General features: G+C 39.8%; 1 protein-coding gene across 2 annotated transcripts in view; it reads right to left on the reverse strand.

Moving 5' to 3' along the window:
- Positions 1–6,289: 6,289 nt before the first annotated feature.
- Positions 6,290–26,071, reverse strand: part of RASA3 (RAS p21 protein activator 3) — a 298,273-nt gene continuing 278,491 nt past the window's right edge. The window contains exons 22-24 of one of the 2 annotated variants that reach the window (XM_036756651.1): positions 22,217–22,320; positions 11,388–11,571; positions 6,290–8,577 (exon numbers count right to left, since the gene is read on the reverse strand). In XM_036756651.1, coding sequence (XP_036612546.1) covers positions 8,502–8,577; positions 11,388–11,571; positions 22,217–22,320 — 364 coding nt within the window. In that variant the 3' untranslated portion in view covers positions 6,290–8,501. The remainder of the gene's footprint in view (positions 8,578–11,387; positions 11,572–22,216; positions 22,321–26,071) is intronic. The other variant, XM_036756650.1, reaches the window with a different exon arrangement.

Here is a 26,071-nt window from a genome sequence, read left to right on the forward strand (position 1 = left end):
TTCTAAATGTGGGTTCCTGGCTCATTGATGAAAAAGTAGCACAGCAGCTGGAGGGACCAGGTTATGTCAATCTTGACATTCTCATTATAGAAGAAGACAAAAAGCAGCTACATCTGAAAGGAGGGAAAGTTCAGGAAGGAAAAGAGAGGCATTGAGCTTCCTGCCAAGGTGGCTTGCTGAATTGGGGACAGGTCACTCAACTCTACCATACCTAGGCCTACAAAAATTAAAATAAAACCCTGAAGTCTGTATTAGACTGAATAATGTTCGATAAGCATAATGAGAAACTACAGTACGTGACTTCTTCCAACCCAGAAGAGCACAAAAATTTGGCCAGAAACTCAAAGGCAATAGGAAAGGATACCCTTTAAGAAAAGTGAGCACCAGCATGACCAGGGACAGGACGTGCACAGCCTGTAAGGCTCTCTGTCCAGAGGCAGTAAAAGCAGAGGCCTCACTTAAGAAAGCTTTGTGATAATCAGAAAGTGTCAGGGTGGTCAGAAAGGAGAAGCCTGGTGGGGATAGGGGGGCCCTGGACATTGGCTACCATTGTGATGCCACGCTCAGACTAGGACAACCCAGACCCTGAGATTTCTGGCACTGTCTGTCCTAAAATGCCAAAAAAGGCCCTGAAGATCCAGCTTTTTGAATCTCACAGATTAAGGTTAATAACTCTGGGAGGTACAAGTCAGTAGTAAGGCCCAGGAGACCAAAGGCATAACCAGGTAGGGCTGACTACTAGACCCAAAGGCACAGTAGGGAGGGAAGACTAGCCATGGAATAAAACCTAAATTCAGCAACTAGAGGTAGAGAAATGAGTGAATCAAAAACATCACTCATATAACAATTATTGTAAGCTGATTCAGATTAGTAAAAAAAATTAAAAGTAAAAAATTATGGTTGGAGTGAGAAATGAGGGAAGTCAAAGGCTCCAAACATTATCACGAATATTTTCAAGAAGAGAGGCAGGAGGCACTTGTTATGGCAAGCACCAAACATCACAAAAAATAAATGTGATTATATTTCTTTTTAAAATGTATCTTTTTGTCATTCTATACTTGACAAACAACAAACATGAACATTTCCATAAAGAACAGAAAAAAGAAAATTGTGTCTGAAATGGTGAGTGTGTACATTACATATACCGTGTAGTTTTTTAAAGCATGTAATTAGTTTCCAGAACTGTCTTGCTTATGTCTTTTGTTCTGGTCTGTTCATGAAAAATCATGTTGATGACAATTTTATTTCTTTTCTTTTGGGGAGAGAGCAGCACTATCTTTCAGCTCCTTCCACAAAAAGCACTGTCCCTTGTTACAAATAGTCCTACAAAACAAATCCACATATTGGCCATGTCTGAAATTGTATGTCTCATTCTATCTGAGGGAGTACAGTCTCTGGACACCACCTTGAACTCTCCTTGAATTTTCCCACTTGATCAAGTCTCTGGCATTAGCCTGAGGCTATAATCCTCTCAACTGGCCTTTCACTGCGGAAGCCCAGTCTCCCAATTCTCTGTTACCCTAACCTAGCCCAGCCCTTCATTGTCTGTTACCTCCAGATCTCCCCGGCTACTTCCCACCCTTGATCCTGTCTAGATCCTATTCTCTTTGTCCAGGTGGTTGATCTCCAGTCACCCCAGACTACTTGGCCACTCCCATCAAGATCCTCCCTAGACCCGTCCTCCAGTTACCCCAGACTACTTGGCCACTCCTAATCCCTCCCACAGTCTTCCTGTATATAAAATCCATCTTGCCTCCATGAAAATGCTCAGATTCAATCTTGCCCACTTGCATTAGTGATACCAATGCTTAGATTCCTCAAGAGTCTGGCCAATGCAGTGGATCTTTAATAAACCTTGTTATTCTTTGTCTGAAAGAAGGCTTAGATTGAATTTATTCAGGGGGGTCCCACGTGTCACTATTTCATGGTCCCAGCAAACCTCAGCTTACCCATCTAGTTCATTATCTATCTGTCATCTACCCTCTGGAGTCCTGGGTGGTCCTTTCATCGATCAAAACACTTAAGTCTTTCACTGTAATTTTTTTTAAACAAATTATAGTCATTGGATAAATTATACACCCTGTTTAGCTCATTTCACTCTGAATTACTTCATACACATCTTCTCAAGTTTCTCTGAATCTTTTCCTTTCATTATTATTTATGGAGCAATAATATGCCATTTCATTCATCATACTTTGTTGAGGTTGCTCCTCTGCTTAGCTTCCAGTTCTTTGTTATAATGATGAAGTGGTTCTATGAATATTTTTGTATATATGACTCCTTTCCCTCCTTTCATCTCTCTTTGGGCACAGACTTTGTAATTGTATTTCTGACTCAAAGGAAAAGCAGAATTCAGTGACTTTGGGGGTGTAATTCTGAACCGCTTTCCAGAATCACTAGTCCAAATATAAGAAGCAGTCCTGCCACCTCCTTTCTCTTTTCTTCGCTCAGGTGTTCCTTTTTTCATCACATCAGAATGGAGCCATTCCCAGGCCTCTGGTTTATGTTACTTAGCAGCTGCTTTGATGCCTAATGACATCAGGGTTTGGAACAGACTCTTCTCTCCTCCTCGCCATATTTAAATTTCATCATGGTATTTGTTGCCATTGTTCAATTGTGACTCTTCATGATCCCATTTGGGGCTCACTTGGCAAAGATTTGAAGTGATTTGGAGATGAGGAAATTGAGGAAAACAGGGTTAAGTGACTTGCACAGGGTCACACATCTATTAAGTATCTGAGTCTGGATTTGAACTCAGGTCTTCCTGATTCTAGGCCAGAAGTTCTATCCATTGTACCATCTACCTGCCCCTCATCATTATATAACCCCTACCAAATGTCCAGAAGATACCTTCCTAAGTTTCTCTCTTCACTCTTGCATTTGAATTTCAAAGTTTCTATTGAGTTCTGCAGTCTTTTCATTTTTGTTTTTTGGGGGGAGGGGCAGGGCAATTGGGGTTAAGTGACTTGCCCAAGGTCACACAGCTAGTACACGTGTCAGAAACTCCCTGTAGATTGGTCAGGTCTTCCAGCTACCCCTGATTGATGATGACATTGTCCTAGCAGTGCCAGGTCTTAGGACATTGCAGAGCTTTCTAAATGAAATTTTTATTCATTCAAAAGAGATTGGTCTAACCACACAAGAAAAAACAAGCAGATTAAGAATGGATATTGTCCAAATTACATGGGTATGTAGTGGAATAGACCACCTATATAGCTGATCCATGAGCTGTAGTTAAGTCGACTTAATTATGTACTAGGTACATCAGTCCACAATTAAGCTATTAAGACTTAACATTGCACTAAGATTTCTGGGACACTCTGCAATATAAACTAACAGACACCAAGAACAGTCACATTTATTACTCTGTTGTCCCGTTTAGCTGATATTTTTCTTTTGGATAAGGTATAGCCATCAAGGTGGCAGGCTCCCACCATAATTTTATGTATCTTTAGGTACTAAAGAAAGGCACAAGGGTTAAGTGTAAAAGCTTAGTCTTAGACCCCTCTGGATCAGACAGAGTTGCACGGTCTGATGAGACTGCTAAAAAGGCAAATGTAGCACCTTGCTTGCTCTTTGGAACATTCATTTTTGGGGTGCATGGTTTTTTCATTTTGATTGATATCCCTAATATGTGGTCTCAGTTCCATGAGCAGATATTACCAGCACATGATTGTAGATGGTTTGGATAGAAGCAAATCCAGGCTAACCAACGGAAGTATCTAACAGCTTCCTGGGTCATGGAGCCAAGCAAATATTCATTTGACACTTCTACTAGGAATTAAGTTCAGTTTCTGTTGAGAACAGCAAAATGAGGGTGCCAGAACAAGATGATTCCCCCTCCCCAATGTAACTTTGAAACTGAGATTCCTGTGAGATCGTGGCTTGAGGTACTGAGAAGGAGCACAAGTGCTCAAAGGACCACAAGTCAGGCATTTTATTGTTCACAGCCATGCAAAGGTGATATCAAGAATCATTTCCAAGTCATCCCCAGCCCTTCAGTCCCACAGACTTAAGCATGGGTGGATATGGTAGGATGAGTACTTTGATTGAGAGCATAGAGCTTTGGTCTTTGCCCTTATGTCTGGTTGTTATTATGGGTATATTCACAGGGACTAAGTGGCAGGCAAACACCAGTGATAGTCAATTAGCAGGTGGCCTAAATTATGACCCTCCTCCCTTAATCACAAGGGTTTTAGAATTAGGAAAGTTTGCTAACATTCCATGTTCGGGTTAGATGAAGTGTGCTAAACTGATTATGATCAGGTGAACCTTATATTTCTTGTCTAAATGAAGCTGAATAAACCAGTTATTGGGGATACAGGAACTTCCTGGTACATAGATGGGTTAATCAGTGGTCAAACATGGGAGTCCCTTCTGTTAGCAATAATAAATTACTCGATAGTGCTTTTCTACAAATGCCTTGGGGTGAATGTAACCGACTCACTATTCCCTGCAAGACAAAGGAGAGTGTTGAAAATTCAGTCTTACTAGGAGTAGGTGTGTTCAATTCCTTTGGAGCTTGTTGCCTTTGGAAATATATAAATATTAATAAAATATATATTTACATATAAATGAAATAAAACATATAAATATATTTTAGTCTGAATACAGATTGAGTGAATTCTTTGGGGCAATGCTAAAGAGGGAAGAGAATGGAATACAAGGGATGGAGCCAGGAGCCACAAGTTGTGAATTGTTACTGAAATATCCACATATCAGGATGAGGGTATAGAGCCCAGGAGTATTAGTGAAAACTCTAGCCTGAGCATGTATAGTTGCCAGTGAGCTGATAACTAGACACTTGAATTGCTAGACACTTACAAAGCCTATGAAGTTGAATTTATAGTCATCCCTTCCACACCTTTCCCCATTAATTTTGTTATATTGTAGGTTGGCATAAGCAATTAAATAGGAATTTGGGGGAGTTTTGTAGAAGCCACAGAAGATGCATGAAGACCAGCAGATGACACAGAAAAATTTAGAAACTCAGAAATGCATAAAATATATGCATAACATTACATAATATCAACCAATAAGGTACTGTAAACACTCCATAAAAGAAAAAGAAAAAATTCAGACTACTTCTCTGGTACAAAGGGAGGACTGAAAAGTGTTATGTGGATTTTCCGGATCACGCAGGTGCCATGACCCTTAACCCCTGTGATGTGGATACTTCCTTGAATTGAGGTCTTCAGTTCACCTCGTTCATCATTCAGACTTTTACATTTATTCATATGTCTGGGATCTCATATTTTATTGTTGGCTTTCTTCTTGGATATTGACTCCTGTGAATAACTGGTCCTTTCTCTTAATAATTTTCTTGCTTTGCTGTCCATATTATTCTCTGTGACATATGACTCGGCAGTTAGATGTGTCTGCTCTCTCTCTCCTTTTTAAATTTAAAGAATTCTTGATCTGATTTGGAAAACCAAAGGCAAATGAATATCTACTGGCTCTCTTTAGGTGAATTCCATCCCTAACCACGAATCTATCCTTCCCACATTTTGAAACTTCCAGACAAACTCACGCCGTTTTCTGATGTCATATCTTAATAACTTTTCCAATTTGTCTTTCTCTTCTGAAGAACCTAACTTCAAATAGCGGTGGTTATTAAAAAATGTACTGATTGTGGGGAGAAGGACCCTCGGTGTATGAAGGAAGAATCAAAGAAAGCAGTGCAAACATTCTGTTCACCTCCATTATTGGTTATCTGTTAGCCTCATCACACACCCTGGCTCCATTTTGACTACCATTTTCTATCTACTTCCTATTGGCAAGTCCGCTCACATACTTTCTTTTGTAGCAACCTCACCTTTGCTTTAACTTTTCTGGTCTTGGGTCCATTCCCTTTCCTCAGAACTAACCACTGTCCCCAGTTACTGTGTTGACATTAATGACACGGGTGGTGGTGTCTTACTGTGCCAGTCATATCCATACCTCACCGTTCCATCCTTCATCTGAAGTACACATCAACCTTCCTTCTTGTGGCCTCCTGCTTTCTTTCCATCTTTCAAGATGACTAATATTTGGCAACATGGATAATTCTGTTGATTCTCAATTTCTATTCTAGGTTCTTCTACTCCATACTACCAACAGGGAATATACCTTGGGCTTAATGATCATTCAATGAGGTTCCACCTGAGATCAATTTCCAAGTCCACTTTTCACTGCTCAGATGACATCTAACAGCATCTACTTCTCTCAGACCTTAACTTCCTCAGGACCAGACCACCCGACGTGTAGAGAATCATCAACGCAACACTAATGAAAAACCAAAGCCTGTTTTCAGAAAGAATAAAACATTTGTTTTAATTGGCAAGTAAAATACATCGCAGATCATTAGTATTTTATAAACAGAATATTAAGTTATAAACCCATGTTAAAAATTGCAGTTTAGTTGGATGCCTAATTGCTGTGTGCCCCAAATTTGATTTTCTGCAACTACCCACCCTCCATTATTTCTGTGATGACAAAGAACATAACCATTTTTCCCCATCTAGGTTAAGAGTCTGAGCTATAATATTTCCAAACAAGAACAGAGAGAAATTATGATGTAAACATCACCATACTAGTAAAACAGAGCTTTGCAAAAACCAGCCAGCCACATAAGCACATTGCAAACCCATTGCGAACTGGCTTTTAAATGCTCTAGCAAATGGGCTTGATAGCAAGATGAAGAGGTTTTTGCTTGCATTTTTTTTAATTCTGGTCCGACTTGTTCATCAACCCCTTCTCCCAAAGCATCTGTAGCTGCTGCCCTGTGAAAGCTGCCCAAAAAAACCATGGCCAAGGCTCTGAAGAGGATTCAGGGTGACAAGGGCAAAACACCTTTCTTAGGAGCTGGCAGAACAAAGTTTTGGCAGTCTAAAGATCAAATATTTTTCAATCATCTGATTTCTTCCCTTCCAAAAACATTTATTGGTATTAATGAGATACACAGTTTATTGTCCCTTTTTACTGCCACTCTCACAGTGGCTAGAGAGATGGCCTTGGATTAAGGAAGACCTGGGTTCGAGTCCTATCTCTGATGTGGGTTGACTGTGTGACCCTGATTCTAAGGTCACTTAACCCTATTTGTGCCTCAGGCAGCTCTCTAAGACTATAATTCGGAAAGAATGTGTTGATCTACATTGGTAGAGGAAATTCCTCTCTGGGAGGAAATCATAGATCTGTTATTAAAAAAAAAAAAAAAAACCCTGCCACACTGCACCTCTCCATTGGCCATTTAATGATCATAGGCTCCAATGCTGTAACACTGAATTACATTTTTTTTTATCAAAGAGTTCATTTAAAAAACTGTCTTTAAAAACATTAATAAAAACTGCTTGAAAATGTATATATCTTTTTTTTAAAATTCCTCCCAAGTCCCCAAAGTGATGCCAACAGTATGGAATCTGGTTTTAAATATCATTCAGCAGGGGAAAAAATAGCTCTGTAGCTCTAAGTCTGGAACCTGGTGCCAACCCCAGTTGACAGGCACTGGTCCACTCACACCGGCCTTGCCTGAAGTAAGACAGTGCCCTTTAAACCAGAAGCCACCAGCTGATGCTTCACAGCTTATGCAAAGTGACCCTTTCAAGAACAACCAGTCCCACGGTGATCTCTCTCACTGCTGTGGCAGACACAGTAAAAGACTTGGAGGGGATATCGGAGTTCCATGTAACTTTCTATCCCCAGGACACTTGATGGAATTTTTGAAGTTGGCCCTGAACTGTCTTGGGCAAAAAAGGCTGCAGGCCCTGTTAGGTTATCTGCAGAAGAAACTCTGTATCTCAAAAATACCAAAAGTACCATTTGGATCTGGATTTCTATGAAAGTTTGCATGTTACAGCCACAAAACTGATAATCTAACTTTAAAAAAAACACCACAAAAGACCCTTTTCTCCAGCCTGTCCCCTACCCACTACACAATGACAGGGTACTTTAAAGAAAGGATCTTCTTAACTTCACTGAATGTGTTAAAAGCGGAGTGTTACAAAGCATTTCCTAAGGGACTACACAGGTGGGTGAAGCACTGTACAATAAAGGGGAGCAGCAAAACTGCACGTGAAACAAACAAACAAAAAAAAAATACACGGCTCTAAAAATACTGCTGCCTATGAAGTCCACAGCAACAGGCTTGGCTTCCCAAAGGCGGTGGACCGCTGGAGCGCTGTCAAGACGACGTCCACACGATCGATCGTGATCATTGAACTGATCTCTAGATTCCCAAGGGACTGAGGCAAATTCAAATGATGATGACAAACATGCCAGGGAGGCAGAGTTCGGTCACCTGGCAAACACCAGATGAATAAAGTGCGTAGCAACTATTACAACTGTTCTTGGAGAGAGGAAAGAACACTCTTAAGTCTCAAAGGTCCATAAGCTTGGCTTGCTATCTACACGTTTTCCCACGCATGGATCCCTTTGCTTGCGTTCTCTTTCGTTGTTTGTTTTCCTTTTCAAAGATCCCAGCTTCCCTCATCCAATCCTCCGGCTCCATCCCGGGTCATTCAGTTCTAAATGGAATGCGCAGAAATCTCAGATTGCTGTCGAATGTAACTCTGGAAACTCTTGTCTCCGATGGGGTGTTCTCTGTAATGAACACGGAGAAAAAAAAATCAGCTTTTCTTGTATATCGCTTGGGAAACAACCTGTACCTTGGGGAGCTCAGTAATGCTTTCTGACAGTAAAGCTGATATTAGCACTGAACACAGATTTCTAGGTTTTCTCATCTGTAAAATGAGGGAGTGGGATTATGAGCTTAATACATCTCTTTATTGGCAAGAAGCTAAAATTTAGAGTGAATGGCGTCAAAAAATCAAATATAAGATGGGGTAATGTGGAGTAACAGCAATTTGTGTGAAAATGACAGGGATTTTAGCTGACCACAAGCTTAATCTAAATGAGGTCTTTGTTTTGTTTTCTTTTAATGAATGTCCTCTTAAGCAGAGTATACCAAATTGGGGAGAGAACAGGCCACTGGACTCAGTACTAAAGACCAGTTCTAAAGCACTACATTCACTTCTCAGGGGCAGCTAAGGGGCACAGTGGATAGTGTACTGGCCCTGGAGTCAGGAGGACCTGAGTTCAAATGTGGTCTCAGACATTTACTAGCTTTGTGGCACTGGGCAAGTCACTTAACCATGACTGCCTCAAAACAAACAAACAAACAAGTTATATTTGGTTTTGTTCCTCAGGACAGCTCCAAATTTAAAACTTGCCCAGAGGAAGTTGCCCAGGTTGGCAAAAGGGGGGCTATCCTATGAGGGAACGTGAGGCATTTTACCTGAGGAAGAAAAGACTTGGTGGAGGTGGGGTATCTCAGTCCATTTAGAGGACTTAGAAACATTCCAAAAGAGTAAGACCAGTCACTATTGCTAAGCAATATCTGAAAAGGGGTTTGGGAGAGTTCTATGCTGGAGGAAGGGGTGAGTCCAAAGCAGAGACACTGTCAAAAAGAAATTGAAGCCCCAAAGCTAGAGACTTTTTTAAAAGTATTGCATTGTTAGGATTCACTGTCTTCAAATATTTAAAAGGATTGTCAGGTAAAGGAGAAATTAGACATAGTCTATGTAGCTCCACAGAACAAAATATTCATATCAACAAGTAAAAGAAGGTACAAAGTTTGGTTCAACATAAAGATTTATAGAAAATAATAATTAGAGATATTTTTTAAATGGCCTGCCCACCTCCTCCCACCTCCAGTCACAGGCAAAGGCTGGATAACTGCTTGTCAGGGATATTACAGAGGGAGGATCCCTACATTAGGTGGGAGTCTGGAATAGAGGGAATACCCTGCTGCCCCCTTTTTATGAGCAAGTAAATCATGTAGCTTCATTGCATAGAACCTCAGTTCTTCATCTCCAAACTGAGGAAGTTCAACTAGGTGACTTCTAAGGTGGTTTGTAATTCTACACTGATCATCCCATGATTATAATACAAAATTCCTTGTTTATTCCTGATGCTGGTCTGTGTGAGGAGTGAATATGTCTGCTGCTTGGGGAGGGAACAGGTTTGCTACCTATGTCCTGACTACTTGGGAGTATCCCCTCACACTAAAATGCCTCCAAGTTAGGGACAGTCTATTCTCTAAAAGCACAGAAACAATAGAAATTCCCCTAACCAGCATCCTCCATGAATATCCATGTCACAGAATCTAGAGTTGAGACTCAAAAGCCACAAGGGCAAAGAAAACCAAAACCAACAAAAATGATATTAAATAAACTGCAAGCCCTAATGTTTAGGATTTGTGGAGGTAGGGAAGAAATTGCATTACTGTAGGGAATTTCCTTGGTAATTTGTAACTTATGGTCTTAAAGAGTTTTCTGGGGGCATTGGGAGGTTGTGACTGGCCATTGGTCAATAGCAACCAGGACTTAAACCTGGGGCTTGTTGACTCCAAACTCAGCCTTCTATCAACTACAGTAGTCTGTCTTTCCTTTAAGATAAACCATAAATCAATCTCTCTCTCTCTCTCTCTCTCTCTCTCTCTCTCTCTGTAAAGTGACTTGCCCAGGGTCATATAGCTAGTTAAGTGTTTGAGGCCAGATTTGAACTCAGATCCCCCTGCCTCCAGGGCCACCATTCTATCCACTTCACCACTAGCTGCTCCATAGATTAATCTCAATAAAACAACTTTAAGATGAATGAAGTTAAGAAGATGCACACTTCCTAGCTGTGTAACCATGTAAATAGCCACTTAACTGCTCAGAGCTAAGCTATAGATGAGTTGTTAATCTGCATCAATGGAGGAAGTGTCCATACTGGGAGTTCCCTCATACCAAGTAAATCCTAGGTAGGGACCAAAATAAAATTCTGTCGGGCACCAACACCCAGATCTGTGGTTCTTTAACATTCCTCCCTACATCATTCAATCTGGTGCCCTCCAAGAGAGTAGTCTCTTTTATGTGTTTTCCCTCATTGGATTTAACATTGATGGTCTCTTTTCCTGAGTCTCAATTGCTAACATCTTGGGGTGATTTGGTCCCTTATCTACTGGACTCCCTCCAATTGTTATTGGGGAAGGGAAATCATTGAGGATGGCAGATAGAAAAAATGAGTTTGGGGGCAAACCTGACCTCAGTCCAGATTCATATGGAAGGTTTCTATTAAATTCTGAGATGTAACTTTTTTTTGGAGGGGGAAAGGCAGGGCAATTGGGGTTAAGTGACTTGTCCAGGGTTACACAGCTAGTAAGTTTCTGAGGCCAGATTTGAACTCAGGAAGATAAGTCTTCCTGACTTCAGGCCTGGTCCTCTATCCCCTGAGCCATCTGGCTGCCTCGAGATAAAACTATTTCCTAGAATTTCTCCTTTCTTACAATCCCTGTCAAAATTGCATCATGCAAGACAAACACATTGAATTAATGGTGCAGAGAGAATGGTCTATCATCTTCTACTCACTGGCTCCCATATTTTGTCTTCTTGAATTTGTCCCTTTTGTATTGGGCGTGCTCCTGTTCTAAAGCTCCAACACCTGCTATGATTTGCTTTAGTGTTTTATAAGTCTCCTGAGGGTCATCGATGATGAATGTTGAATACTCTTCCTGCTCCGGTCCATCATAGACAGATTTACTGCCACAAGCCTCTGCAGAAAATGAAAAAAGAGGAGAGAAAAGAAAATTTGGTTAAACAAGGGAGGAAAAATATCAAAGCTTCTAGGCCACTGGAATGGGAGAGAGAGTGACAAAAAGAGTCCACACATCACAGGGGAATTTTCCCAACTCTGAGGTCCTAGGAATGTTTCCAGGATTACGGCTAGATAAGCTCCCAGACCTTAGCACACTGCTTGACACATCGTAGGCATTTAATAAATTATTTGTTATTCACTCATTTCATTTATCCAGGTTTTTTGTTGTTGTTTTTTTTTGTTAAGCACTGTAGAGTTAGAAATTCACATTCTGCAGTTTATAATTTCCCAAGGAAATGCCATCCAGAAGAGTGAATTGGTCATTAATACATAAGTATCAAACAGAAACTAGCAAGCTCTGCCACAACTCACTAAATTCTGAGAGGTTAATACACTGTCCTAGGAAAATCCAGATATAGGTGGGATATAGCAAAGATGGCTATCTGAATGGGGAGACAGACTACACTGCTCCCACATTAGTCCAGCAAAACTCTTGAGTTTGCAGCAGATTGAACATTAAGAAATCCAATGAGAAACTATAGATGTTTAAAAGGCAAATAGAGGACAGAGGGAAGTTCATAAAGAAAAACAGAAAGGCAGGACAGTTTTGGAAGTAACTGTGACCACAATGCTATTTGCTGTGTAAGCCAATAACACCAGCACACAGGAGGGCTGCCAGCATAGGTTCTTTGATCTGATTTTCTAAGTAAAGCAACTTTAAGGGGTTTACAATCTCACTTTAATTAAACATACATATATCATTCACTTAGTTCAGGGGGAAAAGTCAGCATGCTGAACTTCAGAGAAAATACAAACAGAAATTACCAGCAGAAATTATATAAATAGAGCAAATAACACAAATCAACAGACAATCTTCTAATTGTCTGACCGTAGCAATATATACACAGGTATCAGAGACAGAAGTACCAACATCTGGGTTTTCAAAGCTGGGGGGCTCCTTAGTGGCTACCCAGAGTCTCTACACCAAAATTCTTCCAATGAGTGAGCTCCAAACAAAATGCTAACCTGAAAGTGCATATACATCTCCTCAGGATCAGAGGGCTTCTCACCTCTCAAGGATTTCACACCTCTCCTGACCTAATCAGCAAAAGGGTATGGGCCTTTCTACAAACAAAGGCAAGACTCAATCAAAGGCATTCAATTGCCTTAGTGCTGAGAAGCACTCCAAAGCAAAAGACAACAAGAGTCCCACTTTGGGGCAGCTAGGTGGCCCAGTGAGTAGAGCATTGGCCCTGGAGTCAGGAGGACCCAAGTTCGAATCTGGCCTCACACACTTGGCGCACTTACTAGCTGTGTGACCTTGGGCAAGTCACTTAATCCCAATTGCCTTGCCTTCGCCCCTCCAAAAAAAAGAGAAAAAAAAGTCCCACTTTGCTTGCCCTTACAGTAACATGTAGAATTTATTATATACTTTAAGAAAGGCAAGTGGTGTGAAATGGAGATTCATGGCTTCATATTGAGTTCTCTTTTTATGTTCTACTATGTCTATAGGTATGTTCTTGCTTAGGTGTTTAAGTTAAATAAACCCCCCCCCCCACCAAAAAAGAAGAAAAGCAACTGGAAATTCAAGACAACTAAAACCAAATCTACATGTATGGTAGAATATGGGATAATTTGGTTGAGAGGATTTAGAATTGGAAGGGATTTAGAGATCATTTATGCCAACTTTTTTTGTTTTTCAGGTAAGAAAACAGTGAAGTAAAGCAACTTGTCCAAGGTCACACAGGTCCCAAGAACAGATTTGGGCTTCAGACTCTCACAGTCTTCTCATTCCTAACCCCCTGCCCTTTATTTGAAAAGCTCATTATTATAGGTGGGAAATTAAGGTGGGGCAAAAAAATAAAATAATGAAGGCTTACAGAGAATCATTTGTTTACCAGTATGGACAGGATCCCTTCAGAGAACCAGGTTTTTTCTCAGTCAGCCCACAATTCACTCCTTTCATAACCTCCCCTGATTTCTCATCTATCAAGGCAAACCCGAGAGAAGTAGCCATAAATTTGCTCTTGGAGACTGTGTTGGTTCTGCATTAGTCTCAGTGGACCCATGAAAAGTGGCCATGATGAATGTGGCCTTGCAAAGAATCAGCACACATATTTCATACATTTCTGCTAAATAGCCTACAATACTTGACACCTTTTTGTTACTCTTCAACAGAAGGGGAAATATATCAGTGCTCACTGGGAAAAGAAATAAAAGTTTAAGTCTGTGTTGGTAAAGAAATATTGGGCATAGTCAGACATATATGAAACAAGTCTTTTTTTAAAGAGAAAGGATTTTTAAAAAGATTTTAGCATTAAAAAGGCTCTAAATGGAAATATAGATTAAAAGAAAGAAGAAATTAAAAAAAAAACCAAACTAACTACCACCCATGTGCCTTTGACTAATGTCAATAAGGAAAAATAGGTGAAAATAGGGGAAGATTCTAAAGAGACCAGTCATCTGGGCTTGAAATCCAGGTATCAACCTAGACTCCTCATGCTTTCTTATCCCCAGCATCCAATTAGTTGCCAAATCCTGTCATTTCCACCTTTATAAAACTAATTCCCCCTTCTCTCTGACACTCACAGTCACCCTTGTCTAACTTCACTTCATGCCTAGACTACTGCAATAGTTTGCTGGTTACTTCCCTGGCTTCAAGTCTTTCCCCACTCTTGTCCATCCTCCACTCAGTTGTCAAAATGATCTTAAAGTAGAGGTTACACCATGCCATCTCTCTATTCAATATATTCCAATGGGTTCCTGGGTTCTTCAAGACCAAATGTAAAATCCTCTGGCTTCTAAAACTCTTCATAACTTGACCCCTTCCTAACTTTCCACTCTTCTTACACTTTACTCTCCTTCACCTACTCTGCAATCTAGTAACACTGGCCTCCTTCCATTCCTCACAGAAGACACACTATCTCCTGACTTTGGATGTTTTCATTGGTTGCTCCCCTTGCCTGAAATACTCTTCTGCCTCATCTTTACCTCCTGGCTTCCTTCAAGTTTTAGATAAAGTCCTACTTTCTGTAAGAAGCCTTTCCCAGACACTGATGCACTGTTGGTGGAGTTGTGAATTGGTCCAACCATTCTGGAGAGCAATTTGGAACTATGCCCACAGAGCAATTAAACTGAGCATACCCTGTGATCCAGCAATACCACTGCTAGGGCCATATCCCAAAGACATCCAACAAAAGGGAAAAGGACCTATATGTGCAAAAATATTTATAGCAGTTTTTGTGGTGGCTAAGAATCAAAGGGATGCCCCATAATTTGGGAATGGCTAAATAAGCCATGGTATATGATTGTAATGAAATATTATTGTGCTATAAGACATGACAAGCTGTATATGAACTGATGGTGAGGAAAATGAACAGAACCAGGAGAACATTGTACATAATATCAGCCACACTGTATGACAACTGACCTTGATAGACTTAGCTCTTCCCAGAAATTCAAGGATTTGAGACAACTCCAAAAGACTCATGATGGAAAATGCTGTCCACATTCAGAGAAAGAACTCTGGAGTCTTAATGCAGATGGAAGCAAACTATTTGCTCTCTTTTGTTGTTTTGTTTTGTTTCTTCTTTCTTGTGGTTCCTCCTATTAGTTCTAATTCTTCTTAGATCATGACTAACGTGGAAATATGTTTAATACGAATGTATAAATAGAACCTATATTAAATTACATGCCATCTTGGGTAGGGGGGAGGAGAGGGAGGGGAAGAAATTTTAAAACTCAAAATCTTATGGAAGTGAATGTTGAAAACTAGAAATAAACAACAAATATATATATATACCTTTTTAAAAAAGGAAAGAGAGAATAAAGAGCCCAGGACAGAGAGCTTTGTAATACTCTAACTCTAAAGGTACAAGGGATGGACAATGATCTCTCCTGCAAAGGAGACAGAAGAGTGCTGAAGGAGAACCAAAAGAGAGTAGAATATGGAGGGAAAAGGAAAGAGGCCATAAAGGGGTTGGTTGGGAGAATGTCAAAAGATACAGAAAACTCAAGGGCAATGAGGCCTAAGCGGAAGGCGGCAGAATTTAACAATGAAGAGATTATTGGGAGCCTTGGAGCTAAAAGTTCAGTCATGTTATAGGGTTGTAAGTGATATTGTAATGGGACTTAGAAGTAGGTGGCTACTAAAGAAATGGATTCAGCTATTATTGTGGTATAAAAAATGGTAAGCAGGATCATTTCAGAAAAAAACTTGCAAAGACTTACACAAACTGATGCAAAATGAAGTCAGCAGAACCAGGAGAACATTGTACACAGTAACAGCAATGTTGTACAATGAATTGTCAATGACTTAGCTATTCTCAGCAACACAATGATCCAAGACGATCCCAGAGGACTCCTGATGAAGCATACTCTCTGCCTCCAGAGAAAGAACTGATACTGTCTGAATACAGACCAAAGCATACTATTTTCACTTTATTTCTTTTTTCATTTTTTTTACTTGTGTCTTCCTGCACAAAATGGCTACTATTGAAAAATTTCACACGATTGCACATGTATAAGCTATATATGATTGCCTACCACCCCGGGAAGGGGAAGGAGAAGGGAAGCAGAAAGGATTAGAATTTGAAACTCAAAACATTTTTAAAATGTTAAAAAATTGTTTAAACATGCAATTTGGGAAAAATAAAATATTTTCTAAAAAAAAAAGAAATGACAAACTGGATGTTTTTAGAGAAATCTGGAAAGACTTACATGAACTAATGCAAAGTGAAGTAAACGGAACCAAGTGAATGTTGTACACAGTAACAGCAATATTGTATGATGAAGAGTTCTGAATGATTTAGCTATTCTCAGCAATACGATGATCTAGCACAATCCCAAAGGACTAAGGATGAAGCATACTATCTGCCTCCAGACAAAGAAATGGTGCTGTTTGAAAACAGACTGAAGCATGCTATTTTTCACTTTCATTTTTTCTTTCATTTTTTTTTAAAATTTGAGTCTTCTTGTACAAAATGACTAATATGGAAATGTTTTACAACCTCTGTCTGATTGCTTATCAAAGAGTAGAGAGGGGAGTGAGGGTGGGAGAGACAGAATTTTGAACTCACAGCTTCAAAAAAATCCAAATGTTAAAAAATTCATTCACTCAACATGTAATTGGGGAAAAAATTATATTTTTTTTTTAAAAAGAAACCTTTCCCCGTCCACTTTAATCTTACTGCCTTCCCTCTGAGATTATCCACAATTTTTCTGGCATCATTTCATTTGTGCACTGTTGTTTATATGTTGTCTTTCCCACCAGGCTGTGAGCTTCTTGAGAGCAGGGACTGTTTTTGCCTTTCTTTGTGTTCCCAGTGGTTAGCGTAGTGCCTGGCACATAATAGGTGCTTAATACACGCTTGTTGACTTGTTGACAAATAGCAGGTAAGCTCAGGTTTTAAAAGAATACATATACAATCTTGAAGAAGAGGCACCTAAAACAAGTACAAAATATGCAAACCCAGAAGAATGATGTCAGGAATGATTAAGCTCAGCTTGAACTGAGACTCGCAAAAAATCATCCCTGCAAAAAAGGTAGGGGTGTGGGGTGAGGGGTCGGTGGTGGCGTGCATGTGCATGTACATGTGCACACATTTAACGCTTATATATACCAGGATTCATAGCTAGAAGGGATCTTAGAGAATACTGAATCCAACTCCTCCATTCTACAAATGAGGTCAGGAGGTTGCAACTTGCCCCAAGTCAAAACTTGTAACAGCCAGAATCCAACCTTCTGACTCCAAATCCAGCTCTCCTTCCAATGCACCACACTGTTCTTGTTTGGAGTAAGCGGGTGAACAAGGAAATGATAGGAACCATTGTTTGGGGAAGACAGTATGGTGCTAACTGATGCCAGAAGGCAAGATTACTCAACAATTACTTCCTTTCTGTGTTTCCACTAAGGAGAATGAACTTCGAACTAGAAAGGACAGGATAAACACTCTTAAGAGGTTGCTCAAGCACAGGACAGAATAAGATAAGAAGAGGGTCAATTGGCTTAGTAGATGGAGTAGATCAAGAAGGCCTGAATTTATTTTTTTAGAAGGCCTGAATTTGAATCTTGCCCCAGATACTTGCTAGCTGTGTGACCTTGGGCAAGTCATTTAACCCTGTTTACATCAATTTTCTTATCTATAAAATGAGCTGGAGAGGGAAATGGCAAACCACTCCAGTATCTTTGCCAAGAAAACTCAAACGGGGTCATGAAGAGTCAGATATGACTGAAAAGACTGAGCAACAACACAGCAAAGCACTGAAGTGATCACTAGAAGACAGGTCTGATTCCCAGCCCTTCCCCTCCCTCCCATTCCATGACACGTTCACTGATCATGGGAAACAGGAGTGGTGACAAAAGACTGGAGATGAACAAAAATTGTCCTCATTTGTAGAAAAAGAAAAAAAAAAGGCAGACTCCAAAAGTATAAACCACAAACCTGATGGTGCTCTCTATAAAAATTTATAATAAGCTATAATAATATGTTATAATTATTATTTATAATTAAGTGAGATTATAGTAAGCTTAGGAAGGGAGGAGTTAACTGTTACACATTGCATAGGTTCACTAGGAACAGCATTAGCCAGACTGACCTCATTTCGCTTTTCTGTAGATTTATGAGGCTAGTAGATTAGGGGGGCGGCTGACATAGCATTTCTGGATTTCTATAGTTTTTGATAAATTTCCTTTAATATCACTGGGGACAAAGACATACAAAGCTGGATTATGGTGCTGTTGGGTAGACCCAAGGTTTGTTAGGTTCCTTTTTGATTGAGCAATTCTGCCTAAAGATAGTTGATTAACAAGGGGAAGTCAACCTGGAAAAAGAATTCTAATGAGATGCTGCATGACTCAGTCCTAGGCCCTGTTTTGCTTAACATTTTTTATGAACAACTTGGACAGACACAGAGATAATATGCTTATGAAGTTTACAGTTGATACAAAGCTGGAAAGGAAGCTTGTGATTGGAATGATGGAATCAGGAATCAGAAAGACCTTGAGTTAAGCTGGTTAAAACCGACAAGATGAAACTTCACAACAATAAATACAGTTTCAAAGAAAATCAGTCACAAAAGTACCAGATGGGACAGACCTAGTTTAACAACAGCTCACTGGGAAACTACTTGCTGGTCATTTTCTTTCTTTCTTTCTTTTTTTTTTGGAGGGGAGAAGGCAGGGCAATTGGGGTTAAGTGACTTGCCCAAGGTCACACAGCTAGTAAGTGTGTCAAGCCTGAGGCCAGATTTGAACTCAGGTCCTCCTGACTCCAGGGCCAGTGCTCTACTCACTGGGCCACCTAGCTGCCCCAATTGTTGGCCATTTTCAAACTGCCATGTCCCTGAGCTCCAGCTCTGGAACTCAAGCCCTCTCATTGGGATCCTGAGCTTCTGACTGGTACCTGGGGAGCACTTATCATTTCTAGCCCAGACCCTGACCCATCACAATCTTCACACGTATCTCCATGCTGTGGCACCATGCATGTGCCATTCCTTCCCTATCTCCTTGCCCCCTTGCCTTCCAATCCTACTCTGAGTACAGTAACCACATCATCACATCCATCTCTAGAAAGGACACGTCACACAATTTCCTGATGACTAATCACTATTCCTGGGACTTCACTGTCCAAAACACTTCTCCTTGCCCAAATCTCCCCTCTGTGTCTTGTCTTCCTCTTTTAGAAAGTAAGCACCCTGAGGGCAGGGACTGTGTAGTTGGCTTGTAATTGTGTATCTAGCACTTACTCCGTCAGAGTGGTTGACATGTAGTAATTGCTTAATAAATGGCCTTTTAAATTTATTTTTTCAAAAAGACTTTACACTTTAGCTGATCACAAACTCAAAATAACCCTTCAATGTAGTGCAGCTAACTAAAGAACTAATGGAATCATAGGTTGCATTAACAGAAATGTCTATTGATCAAATGAAATAACAATTTTGCTACATTCTGCAATGGTCGATCCATATCAGGAATATCATGCTGAGCTATGCTTGCCACACTTTTACTCATGTCTCACTTTAAGAGGCACCCTGGTGAAGGAAAACAAATCCATATGAAGAGCTGTGGGGAAGGGCCTAAAAATCACACCATAGGAGCAATAGTTGAGGAAACTGGAGGTGTTTAGCCCATAGAAGAAAAGAGAGCAGATGTTGAGATGTGTAACATTCGTATTGCACTTTAAGATTCATAAAGAACTTTTACACATTAATTCTTTTGGTCTTCACAACAACTCTGTGAGAAAGGGTCTATGCTTATCTCCATTTTACAGATGAGGAAACTGAGGCTGAGAGAGGTTAAATGATTAGGCCAGCATCACACAACTATTAAGTGTTCAAGACAGGACTTGAAATTTTGCTGACTCCAAGACCAACATTCTATTCATTGTGCTAATAATACACAGGCACAGTCCCCATTCTATACTCCCCAGTCACCTACATAGGAAATGGCCTTCAAATATTTAAAGAGACTTTTGTAACAGGAATTTGACGTATTCTGTGCAGCTCCCTGGGGCAGAGCTAGGGAAGCTATAAGGGAAGTTTCTCAGTAAAAGGAAAGGTTTTATAACAATGAGATTGCCCAGCGATGGAAGGAGCTACCATGTGTGAGACACCCCAAGTGTTCTACAAGAACCTGCATAGAAGGATACTACGAAGGGATTCTTGTGTCTCTGATGCAAAGTTGGATTAGAGGAAAGATTAGAGGGTGAGGATTATGGATGCAAGCACACACATATGTAATACTAATATCTAGCATTTATGTAGTATCTAAGCACCTCCTCTATGCCAAGCACTGTGGTGAGTGCTTTACAAATATTATCTCACAACAACCTTGGAAGATAAGGGTCATGATTATCCCCATTTTACATCTGAGGAAAATGAGGCCAGCAGAGGTTAAATGACTTGCCCAAGGTCACACAGCTAGTAAGTGTCTGAGTCCAAATTTGAAATCAGGTTTTCCTGACTCCAGGCCCAGACCCCTGTCTACTGAACCACTTATCTTCCTGTTGTACCACCTAACTGGTCCATTAGGATTCTTAACCTTTTCTGTCTCTCAATCCCCTTTGCCACTCTGGTATAACCTCCTGGACTTTTCTCAGGATCATGTTTCTAAATGCATAAAATTAAATATGGAGGATTTTAAAGTAAACCAATTATACTGAAGTGCAATTAACAAAATATTTGTTTTTAAAATTCACAGACTTCAGGTTAAGAGCTCTGATCTCTTCCAAATGTAAAATTCTACAATTCTAGGATTCTTTGTGTTAAACCTCTTTTAAGGTCACTCATACAAGGTATGTGACGTCTCATCTGTCCTTTCTCAATTTTATTTTTTACCATTTCGAAGTCATATACGATGCTTTTAAATTGCAGCATGCCCTTCATTGTTGAAGCCAGATTATGCTCTCTGTGGTTCTCTCCACCCACCCCACCTTTTTTTTTAAAAACAGAAATAAAAGAAAAAGAAACCTGTTCTCTCTCTCTCTCTCTCTCTCTCTCTCTCTCTCTCTCTCTCTCTCTCTCTCTCTCTTTCTCTATCACAACTTGCCAAGATGAGTCACAAAGGATGCCCCATTGGGTGGGGTGATTACAGATGTGCAAAGAAATGCTTGCCAAATCAGGATTAAAGTATTTTCTAGGTTTCAGTATATGCTTTGCATGGCTGTCTTTTATCAAAAAGAAAGGGGGAAAAAAACCAGAAAAAGCAGCAGCAGCAGCAGTCTTCTTTAAAGGCTAGCTTCACATTTCAAGTGGTGCCTAAGACTCCTCTGTCATGCTGTTTTCCCCACTGCAGATCTGATGTGGAACAGATCGCAAAGTAGCAAAAGATGTGTTTATTAGACAGATGAAGGGGATCCTTTATCTCTGCTTCTTCTATTAATTTCATCTATCAAACTGCACATTTATGATGTGATATTTTCTCAACCTAAATTCTGGTTTTTTTCACCTTTATAGTATGAAGGAGTTTAAAATCAGCGATGCTTCTGCAGAGCTTATAAGGAAAGTTTTTTGGAACATGCACATTCTGAACTTTGGTGTGTTGCCCATTAATAAAGAAACAAATAAACACAAGTAAATGAATGCATACATATTATATATGTGTATCTATCAACACATATATGTACATGCATATATGTGTATGTATATGTATATATACATATACATGCACACATATATGTAACATACACTTTTAAATAAACCAAAAACACTGCCCTTGATTCACAGCTTTGTTGTTTAAAGGACTGTGAAGGGATATTTAGGACATAACAAACTATTACGCGGCTCAGAGTAAGCAAGTTCTGCCTTATTCTCCTATTGTTTAGAATCCCGTGGTTAAAAGCCACTTTTAAAATCTTTGCCTAACTTAGAACTTCTTCACATCAAAGCCATAAAACAAAGTATTTGCATCATGAATCCAGATACAAACAAACCCGCAGCTGTTTGAGGAAGAGAATTCTTACTTTCCCTCGCACCAGGACATGACAGATTTCTAGAGGATTACTCCCATATTACATGTTGTGTCAGATTTGTCCTTCAGGAAAGATACTTTTGCTGTTTTGAGTGTGTTAAAATTGTTGTGATAACGTAAGTGTTCCTTGCTTACCTTGCATCTTCTCTAATTTACTAATATACGAGTTGAAGAGTGAGTAGATTCGCTCTGTCTCTCGGTCCCCATCAATATCGAGCTGTATGTTTGCTGGAAGGCCACTAGAAAAAAAGGAAAAATACGTTTGTGTGTGTGTTTTTTAAGAGTAACACTATTATCAAGTTAATATTTTGATGCTCCAAATTACTATCCAGAGAATATGAGGGAGTTCAAAACTATTGGCACCACTGGCTTTCCAGGACTATTAAAGAGCTTTAAACAAGTTTAAAAATGTGTATGGGGGTGGGTGAGGATTATGGATGCAAGCACACACATATGTATATATATCACTGGGGAGATGTGTCTACATATTAATACAAGTGAAAAAGACCTAGAGATCTGCAGTGGAGACAAAGATTAATATAAATCAAGGTTGTGATGTGGCAACCAAAAGAAGCTAATGGAATCAGGGTGCATCAAGATCTAGAATCTAGAGCTAGGACTAAATCAGTGTATCCTATGGAGTTCAGACCACATCTGCAATATTGTGAACCATTCTGGGTGCTACAGTTCCGAGATTTACAGAGACATTGATACACTGGAGGACATCCAGAAGCGGGGGGGGGGCACTAAGGTGGTAAGATGTTTAGCCTGGGGGGGGGGAGAAAGAGAGAGAGAGAGAGAGAGAGAGAGAGAGAGAGAGAGAGAGAGAGAGAAAGTAATGTCTTTGAATCCGTGAAGATCTTTCAGGTGTAAAAATTATTATGAGATGTGTCTCTGGAGGGCATAAGTAGGAACAATATGTGGAAGTCAGAGAAATTCAAGTTTAGTCTCAATGAAAGGAAGAATTTCCTTAAACAATTAGAGTGATTCAAAAATGGAATGGACTGTCTTAATGAGGGAAGCACTTCCAAGGTCACTGGAAGAGTCTAAGCCAAGGCTAGATGCTTTGGAGAGGGGATTCAGGACTCAGGGCCTGAACTGGAAGACCTCAAAAGGACTGCCTCGATTCTGAGAACATAGAGGGGTGTGGGTGTGTGTGTGTGTGTGTGTGTGTGTGTGTGTGTGTGTGTGTGTGTGTGTGTGTATTTACAACCTTCCAATGAATTTGTACTGATTTTGAGTGTTAAAATTGCAGTAATTCTCTTTTTCCATCAGAGCTTTCTACAATCTCAACCTCCTTGACAATTCTTTTCTTGTCTTACCTCAAGCTAATCTCCACAATGAACTGAACCAAACTCTGCTCCCCAAATATGCCTTGAATTTCCCCACCTCCTGCCTGTGCTCTCACTTCTCCCAATGCTTACAATGTCCTTCTTCCCTCTTTTGGCTTTAGTTAAACTCTATGCATTCTGTTTTGGCTTTGTTTCTTCTTTCTCATGGTTCATTCCATTGGTTATAATTCTTCTTTACAACTTGACTATTGTGTAAATAAGTTTAACGTGAAGGTATATGTAGAACCTATATTGGATTACATGCCGTCTTGGGGTGGGGGGAAGGGGGAAGAGAGGGAGGGGGAGAAAATTTGGAACTCAAAAACTTGTGGAACTGTGTTACAAACTAAAAATAAAAAATAAATTTAAAAAAAAAACAGCGATTGGTTCCCTTTTCAAAAAACAAACAAATAAATAAATTCTATGCATTCTACAAAGTCCAACCCAAATGTTGTCTCTTCCACAGATTCTTCCCTGACAACTGTCTCCCCTGTGGATGACTTTTTAAACATAGGATGTCACCTAGTTTCTTTTCTGCACTTCAGAGCATTGGTTCCTCACACGTACCCTTCTCTGACACCCCAGGCTCTCCAGATCCCCTTAATGTGTTGTCTTTCCCTAGCAGAATGTAAATACCTTGAGGGCAGGTACTGTCCTGGTTGCTTGTGTTTGTATCCCCAGGGCTTGGCACAGTGGCTAGCATCTAGTAAGCACTTAATAAATACTCTAGCTATCTATCTTATCTAGTCTCCATTAAAGTTATTTGTGTGTTATATATGCCTCTTTATTGAATTATAAGCTCCATAAGGGTTGGGACCATCATTGGACCATGATATATCTAACCTTTAGTACTGCTTCCAGTGAGAACCTAATGTCTGTTGAATTTCATTACAAAGCAGAAATCCCAAGTTTATATGTGGGGTTATTACAACTCATCGAGGAATTACGTTTTTGAAAATACAAACATATATAAACAATCCCAACCAATTCCAAACTCCAAGTATTTTCCTCCCTTATGCAGTGTCACAAAAGTCTTAAAGTAATTTTAAGCTTGAATAATTTCAGAAGTACAAATGCTTTAAAAAAGAACTTTTAAAAACAATACTTTGGTTGTTTTTAGGTTACTTAAAAGGTTAATGTTTTAAAATACTGATATGCTTTTTATTAACATTCAAAATAATTGTGATCTTATGTTATCTACAGCTTTAGTCAATTTTTGAACTTCAGCTGCTTTTGTAATCTTTGCCTTAAGCTTATCCAAAGAAGTGTTGTCCTCTGTCTCCCAAATTCATTAATTCAGCAGATATTTATTGAACCCTTACTATATACAATACACTGGGTTAGGTTCTAGGGATACAATGGAGGAAATCAACACAGTGCTTATATTCAAAGGAATTATAATATAATGGGGAAATAAGACAGGTATGCAAACAAGTGTGATAGAAGGCAGAATTGGAAAGGGCAAAGGGAGGGGTCTATGTAAAACACCATAAAAAATCTGAGTAGGCAAAGATCAGTTTTATCATGGAAGGAAGGAATGGTGGTACTGGAAAGGCTTCAAAGGTAAGAAAGGACAAGAAGAAGAGAAACATTTGAAGGGGGAAATGTGACTATAGAAGGTAAAGATGGAATAAGTGGAAGGTAGCATTAACAAGATTTGGCCCTTGATTGTGGATGGCTGGCAGGGGAGGGGGGGAAGGTGAGACAGAGGGAAGAGCCAAGGAGGAGTCCAAGGTTATGAACCTAGGTACCCTGAGGGATGATGGTGTTCTCCATAGACATAGAGAAGATTGGAGGAGAAAAAGACACGTTCAGTTTTAAATAGGTTGAGTTTGAGAATTGGACTGAGCAAGATATAGAGATATAGATGTCATCATCATCATCATCGTCATAGACATTTATATAGTGCAGGAGAGTTTTCAAAGCATTTTTCCTCTAGCACCAGAGATAAAGAATGAGGTTTTGATGCATCATGATGGTTTCAGTGTGATCCCAAAAAGAAAAAGTCCAGCGGAGATAGATCTGAGGAGGTGACTGAGGAGGCCAAAGAAGAGGACTCCCTTTACTAACTGACACAGCTAGGTGGCATAGTAGATGCAGAGCTGGGAGGTCCTGTGAATGCAGAGCCCCTGCTCTTTTCCACCATAGCTTAGTGGTGCAATGGGTAGAGGGCTGGGCTTGGCATCAGGTAGACATGAGTTCAAATCCAGTCTCCGACACTTACTAGCTATGTGACCCTGGACAAGTCACTTTACATGTCTGCCTCAGTTTCCTGATCTGTAAAATGGGGATGATAATAGCACCTACCTCTCAGGGTGGTTGTTAGGATCAAATGAGACAACATTGGTAAAGTGTTTAGCATGGTGCCAGGTACAAAGTAGGTGCTATGAAAATGCTTATTCCTCTTCCCTTCTACTTCCTTTGGATCTACTGGTCTGAGAAAGTGTCACCCAGAAACTTTCACACCTAATGATAGGAAGCCCCATGTTGTGAAAATTAAAAATAAAAATTAATTATTCAAAATTGACAAAAACATAAACATTTAAATAGTTATACTTTAAAATTGTCTTTGTAAGTTTGTGGCGTTCATTCTTTTCATTAGCTTTTACATGCCTCTGTAGGTAGATGCTTGTGTTCTTGCAGACCAGCATGAAGGAAA

Source organism: Trichosurus vulpecula, chromosome 4 (genome assembly GCF_011100635.1).
Source record: "Trichosurus vulpecula isolate mTriVul1 chromosome 4, mTriVul1.pri, whole genome shotgun sequence".
Taxonomy (NCBI): domain Eukaryota; kingdom Metazoa; phylum Chordata; class Mammalia; order Diprotodontia; family Phalangeridae; genus Trichosurus; species Trichosurus vulpecula.